Genomic DNA, 12,063 nt, shown 5'->3' with positions numbered 1-12,063 from the left:
TCCTAGGGAGTGTTGCTGAACAAAGAGATCTTGGAGTGCAAGTTCATAGCTCCTTAAAAGTGGAGTCGCAGGTAGATAGGATAGTGAAGGCGGCGTTTGGTATGCTTTCCTTTATCGCAGAGTATTGAGTATAGGAGTTGGGAGGTAATGTTATGGCTGTACAGGACATTTGTTAGGCCATTGTCGGAATATTGCGTGCAAATCTGGTCTCCTTCCTATTGGAAAGATGTTGTGAAATTTGAAATGGTTCAGGCAAGATTTACAAGGATGTTGCCAGGGTTGGAGGATTTGAGCTATAGGGAGAGGCTGAACAGGCTGGGGCTGTTTTCCCTGGGGCGTCGGAGGCTGAGGGGTGACCTTATGGAGGTTTACATAATTAAGGGGCATGGATAGGATAAATCGACAAAGTCTTTTCCCTGGGATCGGGGAGTCCAGAACTAGAAGGCATAGGTTTAGGCTGGGAGGGGAAAGATATAAAAGAGACCCAAGGGGCAACTTTTTCACGCAGAGGGTGGAACGTGTATGGAATGAGCTGCCAGAGGATGTGATGAAGGCTGGTACAATTGCAACATTTTAAGAAGCATTTGGATGGGTATATGAATAGGAAGGGCTTGGAGGGATATGGGCTGGGTGCTGGCAGGTGGGATTAGATTGGGTTGGGATATCTGGTCAGCATGGACAGGTTGGACCAAAGGGTCTGTTTCCACATTGTACATCTCTATGACTCTTTGTGCACACACCTCCACGGAAGCCACTAGTGGGAAGAAATGACCAATATCCAATCATTCAAAAAATTGCAGAAATTTTCCACGAAGGAAATATGAGACATCAAAGGTTCTTAAGTTTAATGGGACCAGAGTCCTCTGAGTGTTAAGGTAGAAATCAAAGTCAACAGATTTCTATACAGCTCGCTACCAGTCTCGAATCTGAGGATTCTAGGAGGAAAATAAAACCTCCAGAGTGACTTTACAAATTAAGACAATAAGGGTGATTGAGAAAGTGGGTTATGATAAACATAATTATGTGCATAAATAAATATATAATTAGAAGAATAGCATGGGGAACGATGCAAATGGGTCTGAAATAGATGGTAGAGGATGGTGCTAATAGCACGCGTCAGTGTGATGACATGATATCAACTTGTGGGCAGAAAGCTTGGGATCTGACATCTGGTCTTTATCAAGATCTAACAGCAGAAAAAAGAGAGTCATGCAGAGCACTGGGGAGATTCCAGAACACTGCTTTGGACAGGTATGACTTGTATAAATGGAGACAGCCAGAAAACCTATCTTTGTTCTAGTGGACCATTGAACCTCTTTCTGAACTAAACGCAGGATAATGTGTGCATATAGATCAGCTCAGCAACTTTATTCTAGGCCTAATACTGAAATTGTTTTGGCATCCCTGTAGTACCATTGCTTGACTGCCTTCAGTATAACAGCACTAAATCTAAAAACTTGAATCAGGATGAGAAATATCAGTAATTGTTCTTCGTATGGACCGCTGTTCGAAAATCTAAGAATGTGAAACACACAAAGCTTTTTAAAAGAAAACCTTGCAGTATTTGAGATCACTTGAGTTTGTCAGCCATTGTTGTTCTCCAGCAGGCAATTGATTGTCCCATCTTTTTTGAGGTGTGTTTATCTTTTTATGTTGGCTTTGGGCATCAATGCCACATCTAAAGTTGGTAGGTTGCTGATAGTCCCATTTATGGGCATCCTGACCAATGCCATACCAAGGTGAAAATCTCGTGGGGAGGTTCCTGCTTCTGCATTGTTTAGAAATGATTTCTTAAATTATTTGCATTTTGTATTCAACAGATTTTATTGTATCCCATTTATCATCACTGCCACATAGAATTTGGCTCGGTATGCAAGCCTCAACTATGGCTGGAACAACTAAATGGGTGACAGAAAGACCAGTTGATTATACAAATTGGCAACCATCATTTGAGGTAGCATTGCGAACATTTGACGTAAGTTAAACATTTGCATTTAGATCATTATTACATTATGTGGAGTTACACTATTCTCTTAATGCTTTACTTTGTATCTAGCCATTTAGAGCATTTAAGTTGTAGGCCTTTGTTAATTTTTATGAGTGGTTTGACTTTACCACTAATAATTCTGTTCTCTAAGCAACTTGGCTGGATAGGACTCAAACATCATCTCAATCTGTACTGAATTAACTAATCATTTTCACTTCAAATTTTTTTAACAAAAATCATTCGACTTTTAATCATGCAATCCTAAAAACACAAAATGTAGAAACTGAAGTGTGCCCTATGGTGATTCAGTGCGTTGCACTCCACTTTTTTCCTAATTCATCTCCATAGCCTAAGACTTCCCAAGTACCTCTCGCACCATGCTGAATTCACTTATTAATTTAGCATCCACACCCTCTGGAGTAAGGAATTGCAACCCTCATCGTGACAATATTTCTCACCTTATCCCTTAATAGCCGATCCTTTTTTTTTCTGAGACAATGATGTCTCATTATAGAGTATCAAGCCTAGGGGGTAACATTCTTTTAGCATCTAGCCCATTTAGCAAAATAAGAACTTTATGTTTCGATCAGATTATACTTGTAATTTCTGAACTATCAGGAAAATGCATTGACCATTTTCCTATTATTTTAAGATACAAAGTAAAACAGATGGCATAATGGCACAGTGGTTGGCCAGGGATCTGAGTTCGATTTCCAGCCTTGGTGATTATTTGTGTGGAGGTCACATATTCTGTTTGTGTCTAAGTGCTCCGTTTTCCTCCCAGAGACCACAAATATGTAGGTATGGTGGATTGGTCGTACTAAATCATCCATTGTGTCCAGGGATGTGAAGGCTAGATGGATTAGCCAGGGTAAATATGGGTTTACAGGATAAGGGTGGGTTTGGGTGGGATGCTGTTCTGAGGGTCAACGCAGATTTGATTGAGTATACTCATAGCGGCTATTCAGCAATCTTTCCTCATAGGACAACTTGCTGATCTCAAGAATCTATCTAATCTTTTGTTAAACCTCCTGTAAGACACATATAATCCACTTTTCTTTCTCCATTAGGAGACCAAATTATACATTTTACTTCAGTTATGTATTTGATAAAACTTCAAAAGAGTTGCTGGCCTTTTGAAATAGACTTACAGGTCATTTGTAATCACCTAGTAACTATAGGCCGGTGAGCCTCACTTCTGTTGTGGGCAAAGTCTTAGAGAGAATTGTAAGGGATAGGATTTATGAACATCTGGATAGGAATAATGTGATCGAGGATAGTCAGCATGATTTTGTGAAGGGCAGATCGTGCCTCACAAACCTTATTGAATTCTTTGAGAAGGTGACGAAGGAGGTGGACGAGGGTAAAGCGGTAGATGTGTATAAGGATTTTAGTAAGGCGTTGTATAAGGTTCCCCATGGTAGGCTACTGCAAAAAATACAGAGGTATGGCATTGAGGGTGATTTGGAGGTTTGGATTAGGAATTGGCTGGCTGGAAGAAGACAGAGGGTAGTAGTTGATGGTAAAGGTTCATCTTGGAATGCAGTTACTAGCGGTATTCCGCAAGGATCTGTTTTGGGACCATTGCTGTTTGTCATTTTTATAAATGACCTGGAGGAGGGGCTAGAAGGTTGGGTGAGCAGGTTTGCGGATGATACGAAAGTCGGCGGAGTTGTTGACAGTGAGGAAGGATGTGTCAGGTTACAGCGGGATATAGGTAAGCTGCAGAGCTGGGCAGAAAGGTGGCAAATGGAGTTCAATGTGGGTAAGTGTGAGGTGATTCACTTTGGTATGAGTAACAAAAAGATGGGGTACTGGGCTAATGGTCAGATACTTGGTAGTGTGCATGAGCAGAGGGATCTTGGTGTCAATGTACACAGATCTCTGAAAGTTGCCACCCCAGTGAATAGTGCAGTGAAGAAGGCATATGACGTACTGGCTTTTATTGGTAGAGGAATTGAGTTCCGGAGTCCTGAGGTCATGTTGCAGTTGTATAAGACTCTGGTGCGGCTGCATCTGGAGTATTGTGTGCAGTTTTTGTCGCCTTACTATAGGAAGGATGTGGAGGCACTAGAACAGGTGCAGAAGAGGTTTACCAGGATGTTGCCTGGTATGGTCGGAAGATCGTATGAGGAAAGGCTGAGGCACTTGGGGCTGTTTTCATTGGAGAAAAGAAGGTTTAGGGGCGACTTGATAGAGGTGTACAAGATGATTAGGGGTTTAGATAGGGTTGACCATAAGAACCTTTTTCCACATATGGAGTCAGCTATTACGAGGGGGCATAGCTTTAAATTAAGGGGCGGTAGGTATAGGACAGATGTTAGGGGTAGATTCTTTACTCAGCGAGTCGTGACTTCATGGAATGCCCTGCCAGTAGCAGTGGTGGACTCTCCCTCTTTATGGGCATTTAAGCGGGCATTGGATAGGCATATGGAGGATAGTGGGCTAATGTAGGTTAGGTGGGCTTGGATCGGCGCAACATCGAGGGCCAAAGGGCTGTACTGCGTTGTATTTTTATATGTTCTATATTGGTCTTTCGAATTGATGGACTACATGCTATCTACTCTAAATTGCCAAACCCTCTGAATTCCAGCATTTACATGTCAAAGAACAGGACAGCACAGGAATAGACCCTTCGGCCCTCAACAATCTCCTCCCTTGCCTCCCTCAGTATTTTGAGATAGGTCCCATCAGGCCCTGAGGACCTCACCATCCACCATGTCCTTCTCCTTTGTGAATACCTATGCAAAGTATTTATTAAGGACCTCACCCATTTCCTCTGGCTCCACGCAAAATTCCTCCTTTGTCTTGAGGTGGACCTACCCTTTCCCTAGCTACCTTCTGCTCCTTATAAAATGCCTTGGGATTTTCCTAAATCTTGTTTTTCAAGGACATTTCATGGCCTCCTTTAAAAATAAAGTTAAGTTCTTTTCTGCTTTCACTATTTTCTTTGAGGACTCTGTCTTCAGTTTCCTAAACCTTCCTTCTTTTTTTTGACTGCGCTCACAATTTCTCTTGTCATCCAGTAGGCTGTTGAATCCAATCAAATGGCCACATTCTTCCTATTGAATCACCTCACCCTCTGTGCTTCATCTGCCAGCTTTGTAACCAACCAGGTCTATTCTTTGTGTGATTTTGTTTTTAGATTTTTCATTTAGAAAAACAATGTGCCATTCTACTAAATGACCAAGGCACACCATTCATTGGAAACTGGGATATGGCAGCTTGTGATGATAAGAAATCTGTTGCTGTGTGCCAAAAACATCGAGGTAATGTCTGAAATGTATTTTTATCAACTTTTAATTCTGATTTATTTCTACCATCTCTCATCCAGTTAAGTGTCAAACCAATAATGTGTGGTTTTTGTGCATTAAGTGAAGAGCATGTTTATCTTCGTGATTCCTACTAGTTTGTGAGGGGGTTTAGGATTGATTTCCTGCCAGATAATCTTAGTTGACACATTTTACATTGAGTTTTAAAATGATCAGTTTTTTTCTATTATTCATTTTTGTGGGATGTGGGTGTCACTGGCTAGCCAGCATGTATTGCCCGCCCCTAGTTACCCTTGAGAAGACTGATGAACTGCTGCCTTGAACCGCTGCAGACCACCTGCTATGGGTTGACCCACGATGGCATCAGGGAGGGAATTCCTTGGATTTTGACCAAGTGACAGTGAAGGAATGGCAATGTATTTCCATGTCAGGATTGAGTGTGGCTTGGAGGCGAACTTGAAGGTGATAGTGTTCCTATATGTCTGTTGTCCTAGTCCTTCTAGATAGAAGTTATCGTGGGTTTAGGAGGTGCTAGCTGAGGATCTTTGGTGAATTACTGCAGTGCATCTTGTAGATAATACACATTGCAGCTGCTGAGCATCAGTAGTGGGATGCAATGCCAATTAAGCGGGATGGTGTCAAACTTCAGTGTTGTTGGGACAGCACTCATCCAGGCAAATGGGGAGTGTTCCGTCACACTGCTGACTTGTGCCTTGTAGATGACGGACAGGTTTTGGAGGGTCATGAGGTGAGTTACTCACTGCAGTATTCCTCGCCTCTGACCCACTCTTGTAGCCACTGTTTTTGTGGTGAGTCCAGTTGAGTTTCTGGTCAATGAAAACTCCCAGGATGTTGACAGTGGCGGATTCAGTGATGGCAATGCCATTGAATGTCAAGGGGAGATGGTTAGATTGTCTCTTATTGGTACTGGTCATAGCCTGGTATTTGTGCCGTGCAAACATTACTTGCCACTTGTCAGCCCAAGCCTGGAAATTGTCCAAATCTTATTGCATTTGGACACAGACTGCTTCAGTATCTGAGGAGTCACAAATGGTGCTGAACACTGTTCAATCAGGTTAGCAACATCCCCATTTCTGACCTTACGATGGAGGGAAGATCATTGATGAAGCAGCTGAAGATGGTTGGACTGAATAGGAGTTGAGGACTGACTTCCAACAATCTCAAACATCTTCCTATGTGTCAGTTATAGCTCCAATTAGCAGAGAGTTTACCGCCAGTACCCATTGATTCCAGTTTAGCTCGGGCTCCTTGATGCCGCACTCAGTTGAATGCAGCCTTGATGTCAAGGGCTGTTGCTGTCACTTTCACATTACCTCTGAAATACAGTTCTTTTGTCCATGTTTATTCCAAGGCTGTAATGAGGTCAGGAGCTGAGTGGCCCTGGCAGAACCCAAACTGGGTATCACTGAACAGGTTAGTGCTAAGCAGGTGCTGTTTGATAGCATTGTTGATGACCCCTTCCATTACTTTACTTTATTGATGATTGAGAGTTGACTGATTGGGTGATAATCGGCCAGGTTGGGTTTGTCTGCTTTTTTTTTCGAGGACATATCTGAGCAATTTTCCACATTGTTGGATAGATGCCAGAGTTGTAACTGTCCTGGAACAGCATTATTGCCAGACCATTGTCAGGGCCCATAGCCTTTGCAGTATCCAGTGTCTCCAATTATTTAATGACATCAAATCGAGTGAATCAGATTGGATGAAGATGATAGCTGTAATGCTGAACACCACTGAAGGAGGCTTAGATGGATCATCCACTCAGCACTTCTGGCTGGAGGTTGCTGCAAAAGCTTCAGCCTTAACTGATCTGCTGGGCTCTTCCATCATTGAGGCTGGGGATATTTGTGGAGCCTCCTCTTCCAGTGAGTTGTTACCACCATTCACAATGGCATGTGGCAGAACTTCAATCTGATCTATTGTTTGTTGGATCACTTAGCTCTGTCTATCACTTGCTGCTTATGCTCTAGGCATGCAGGTAGTCCTGTTTGGTGGCTTCACCACATTGATACCTCATCTTTAGGTATGCCTGGTGCTTCTCCTAGCATGCCCTCCTGCATTCTCCATTGAACCAGGGTTGATCCTCTGGCTTGATGGTAATGGTTGAGTGGGGTTTATGCTCAAACTGAGGTTACAGATTGTGCTGGAGTATAATTCTGTTTCTGATAAATGGCCCACAGTGCCTCATGGATGCCCAGGCTTGAAGTCTGTCCCATTTAGGAAAGTGATAATGCCACACAACATAATGATGTTATTCTCAATGTGAAGGTGGTACTTTGTCTCCAACTGATATTGTCATGGAGAGATGACAGATTGGTAAGGATGAGGTCAAATATGTTTTTCCCTTTTGTTTGTTCCTTCACTGTCTGCCACAGACCCAGTCTAGCAGCTGCATCCTTTAGGACTCAACCAGCTCGATCAGTAATACTGCTGCCAAGCCCCTCTTGGTTGTGGTCATTGAAATCCCCCACCCAGAGTGCATTTTGTGTCCTTGCCATCTTCAGTACTTCCTCTAAGTGTTGTTCAAGATGGAGGAGTACCAATTCATCAGCTGAGGGAGGACGGTATGTGGTAATCAGCAGGAGGTTTCCTTGTCCATGTTTAATCCGAAGCCATGACACTTCATGAGGTTCAAAGTCCATCTTGAGGATTCCCAGAACAACTCCCTCCTTACGGTATACTACTGTGTCACCATCTCTGCTGTGTCTGTCCTACCAGTGAAACAGGACATATCCATGGATGGTGATGTTAACTGTAAGGTATGATACTGTGAATATGCCTAGGCTATTGCTTGACTAGTGTGTGAGACAGCTCTCCCAATTTTGGCATTAGCCCCCAAAAGTTAATGAGGAGGACTTTGCAAGGTCAACAGGGCGCTGTTCCTGCCCTTGTCTTTTCCAGTGCCGAGGTCAATGCCTGGTTTCATTTCTTTGTTGAGACTTTGGAGAAATTGATACAACTGAATGGCTTGCTAGGGCATTTCAGAGGGCAATTAAGAGTCAACCACATTGCTGAGGGTCTGGAGTCAAATGTGGGCCAGACCTAGGAGGATGGCAGATTTTTTTCCCCGAAGGAACATTAGCGAACCATGTGGGTTTTTCCAACAATTGACAAAGGTTTCATGGTCGTCAGTAGATTCTTAATTCCAGATTTTGTTTGTCTTTAATTCAATTTCACCATCTCGTGTGGCGGGATTCGAACCTTGATCCCCGGAACGTTATCTGGGTCTCTGGATTACTAGTCTAGCAATAGTACTAGGCGATTGCCCTCCCTTGAATTTCTATTTCTGTAATTCAGTGGAACTGTAAATGCTATAAACTGATGGGTGTGACAGACATGGCTTAGTTGCTAGCACTCTGATTTCCAAATCAGAAGGTTGTAGATTGTATTTTAGGAATTCAGCACAGCCATCTCAACATATCTAACACTGTCACATTTAGCCATCTTGGGTCTTTGAGGCTGTGCCTGTTCTCAGTAAACATAAAAGATCCCAGATACAGTACTAATTTGTAAATGAGCAGGGGAGTTACCTGTTCCTAATGTCCTGGCCAATATGTGCAACCTGTATATTTCGTGTTTTGTATTTTTACATAAAAATGCATGAAGAGAAAAGGTAGGCAATCACTATACAGAAATTTGCCCAACATAAACTGTCTTTCAATTTTAAATTCACAACCCATTCTTAAAACTTACATGATGTTTTTTCAGTTGGTTCTTCTTATTTTTTTGATGGTTGAAATCCACTGAAGAAAATTATCCTCTAACTACAGAAAGTCAGTCCATTGATCCTTAAAGATGCCCATCGTGATAGACAAAGCAGCATTACATGGCTGTGAGGAAGTGTGTGATGGGTATGCAGGGTTTGGAATTGAAAGTATTGTCACAAAAATGGACTATTTGGTAGTTATCACATTGCTTTTTGTTTTTCTTTTTGGCGAATTATTAGAATCATTACAGCACAGAAGGAAGCCATTGAGCCCATGTCCAAAGTGCAACTCAGCTTGTTTTGACTGCCACACTTTTTCCCTGCAACCGCCTAAATTTTGCTGCTGTGGCTTCCATGATACCAGGTGCACCTGACTGCACCTGAAATATGCTTTATTGACTGTGAAGTGCTTTGAAGTATCCAATATTTGTGGAAGACACTGTATAAATAAAAGTCTTTTTGGAAATTGTGAGCATTCTTTTCTAGCTAAATGCTGAGAACACCTGACATTTTCATCATTCGTCTCCACTGCAAACTTCATATACCCACCATTATTATCCCCCTCCATTTCAATATTCAAGCTGAATGAAACTGTATTTCTATCCTTGCTGACCTGTTTAATCTTAAAATGAATTGCTTCCCATATCACCTCTGCACAGATGACCTGTGTCTACCTCAGCTTCAGCCATTGAAACCTTCAGCCATGTCATCTGCCTAACATCCATAGGAGACTCCCAGTGCTTACTGAACCAGACCCCTCTCTTTCATTTTTAAAAAAAAACAAGAAATATTGAAGAGACCTAACAGGTTTGGCAGCATCTGTGGGGACAAACAGTTAGCTTTTCAAATTAAACGGCACGGTGGCACAGTGGTTAGCACTGCTGCCTCACAGCGCCAGAGACCCGGGTTCAATTCCCGCCTCAGGCTACTCTCTGTGTGGAGTTTGCACGTTCTCCCCGTGTCTGCGTGGGTTTCCTCCGGGTGCTCCGGTTTCCTCCCACACTCCAAAGATGTGCAGGTCAGGTGAATTGGCCATGCTAAATTGCCCGCAGTGTTCGGTAAGGGGTAGATGTAGGGGTATGGGTGGGTTGCGCTTCGGCGGGTGCGGTGTGGACTTGTTGGGCCGAAGGGCCTGTTTCCACACTGTAAGTAATCTAATCTAATCTAATCTAAAACTTCTTTGTAACTTATTCCCATTTTGTATTCTCTTAATTTCAAATCATCCAACACTCTGACTTTATTCAAACCTCCATCACACATTTCCTCACAGACATGTTGTGCTGCTGGGTGATGAATGTCTTTAAGGACCAATTGTCCAACTTTCTGCAGAGGCTAATTTTCTTGATCAGATTTCAACCTCCATTAAAAGTCAGAAGAACCAACTGAAAAATCTTTTGTATGGTTTGCAGACACGATTCTGGAATTTGAGTAGAAGGACTTATTTTTGTTGAGAAGTTTCTGACTAAATTTGAAGTGATTGCCCATCGTTTCTTTGTGCTTTAATAATAAAGTGTGAAACAGAAATTTTACGTTGCACTTTTAAATGCAATAAACATATCCTAAATCAGTAATTATAGATGAAGAATTCTATTTGGGATGAATAATTGTTGAAATAAATTGCACCACCTTCAGCATTCTGTTCTGAAAGTTTTTATACTATGTTATAGGCGATACTGCCAATGTTGTTAATTTACACTGTGTGAGTTATTCTTTAATTTATGCACTAAATATTTAGCTGCACCAGCATTAACAATTTTTCCTTCCTTTTCTTTAGATGTCATCAATGAGGAGGATACCCATCTTTTAAATGATACTTTGAACTTTCTCAACCATACCTATATAATTATTAGAAAGAACCTGACTTGGGAAGAAGCACTAACTGAGTGCCAGGAGAATGGTAACGAGTTAGTTAGCATCACTGAACCCTACCATCAGGGGTTTCTCACAGTTACTACAAATACTCTGGGTTATCCGGTGTGGATCGGACTATACAGTCAAGATGTATGTTCCTATTGTATAATTTCAACTAATTTTCTGAATATGAAATATGGTTTATAGACCGACGTGTGTTATATTTTAAATGGAGCTACAGAAGAGTACAGTGAATACTGTTACCATCCCCTTAACACTTAAACAGAAATTTGAATACCCGGCAATTGACTAAAAGAATTTGTGTCAAAGTTTCTGCAAGTGAAAGTAAATGTATTTTGCTATACAAGGAAAAAACAGAACAAACACTAGTAAACAAATAAAATAACGCAGATGCTGGAAATCTGAAACCAGCACAGAGAACCCTGGAGAAATTCAGCAGGGAGCATTTGTGAAGAGAGTAACAGAGTTAATGTTTGAGTCCAGTATGATTCTTCCTCCAGCATTGTAATATGTTAGGAATTTTGTTTTACGTTATGCTGGAAACCAGAAACAGAATTATAAATTGCTGGAAAAAATCTAGAGGTCTGGCAGCACCTGTGGAGAGAAAGCAGAATTAACGATTCAGGTCCAGTGTGTCTAAACTAGGGTCACTGAACCCGCAACAGTAACTCTGCTTTCTCTCCAGATCTGCTGAGTTTTGCAGCTATCTCTGATTTTATTGATACTTTAGACTCCCATTTTTCCTTCTGATTTTGCCTTAGACTGTCTGCTATATTTCAGGTTCCTTTGCTTCATCAGAGTAAATCAAAGCACAACAGCTCTTTGGAATTAGTTTCAACTTTCCAGTATTCCTGCTATCCTCTGAAGTATTAGTTTTTTTGGAGTCCTTCCTCTGCAAAGTGACTCTCCACTCCTCAAATAATTGTTATGCTTCAAAGTTTGGTAGAAGATTTGTAGCTCGGGTGCTCGTTGTTGTGGTTCTGTTCGCCGAGCTGGGAATTTGTGTTGCAAACGTTTCGTCCCCTGTCTAGGTGACATCCTCAGTGTATGGGAGCCTCCTGTGAACCGCTTCTGTGTTGTTTCCTCCAGCATTTATAGTGGCCTGTCTCTGCCGCTTCCGGCCACTATAAATGCCGGAGGAAACAGCACAGAAGCGCTTCACAGGAGGCTCCCAAGTACTGAGGATGTCACCTAGACAGGGGATG

General features: G+C 42.0%; 1 protein-coding gene across 2 annotated transcripts in view; it reads left to right on the top strand.

The window, feature by feature from the left end:
* The window catches only part of ly75 (lymphocyte antigen 75), a 141,982-nt gene that overhangs the window by 96,081 nt on the left and 33,838 nt on the right, over window positions 1–12,063 (top strand). For both annotated transcript variants that reach the window (XM_072579435.1, XM_072579434.1), the window contains exons 23-25: window positions 1,821–1,975; window positions 5,133–5,256; window positions 10,761–10,987. In XM_072579435.1, the coding sequence (XP_072435536.1) occupies window positions 1,821–1,975; window positions 5,133–5,256; window positions 10,761–10,987 (506 nt within the window). The remainder of the gene's footprint in view (window positions 1–1,820; window positions 1,976–5,132; window positions 5,257–10,760; window positions 10,988–12,063) is intronic.

The sequence above is a fragment of the Chiloscyllium punctatum genome, chromosome 10 (assembly GCF_047496795.1).
Source record: "Chiloscyllium punctatum isolate Juve2018m chromosome 10, sChiPun1.3, whole genome shotgun sequence".
In the NCBI taxonomy this organism is placed as follows: domain Eukaryota; kingdom Metazoa; phylum Chordata; class Chondrichthyes; order Orectolobiformes; family Hemiscylliidae; genus Chiloscyllium; species Chiloscyllium punctatum.
Note: the sequence above shows the minus strand (reverse complement) of the source record. Positions and strands in the feature narration are given on the sequence as shown.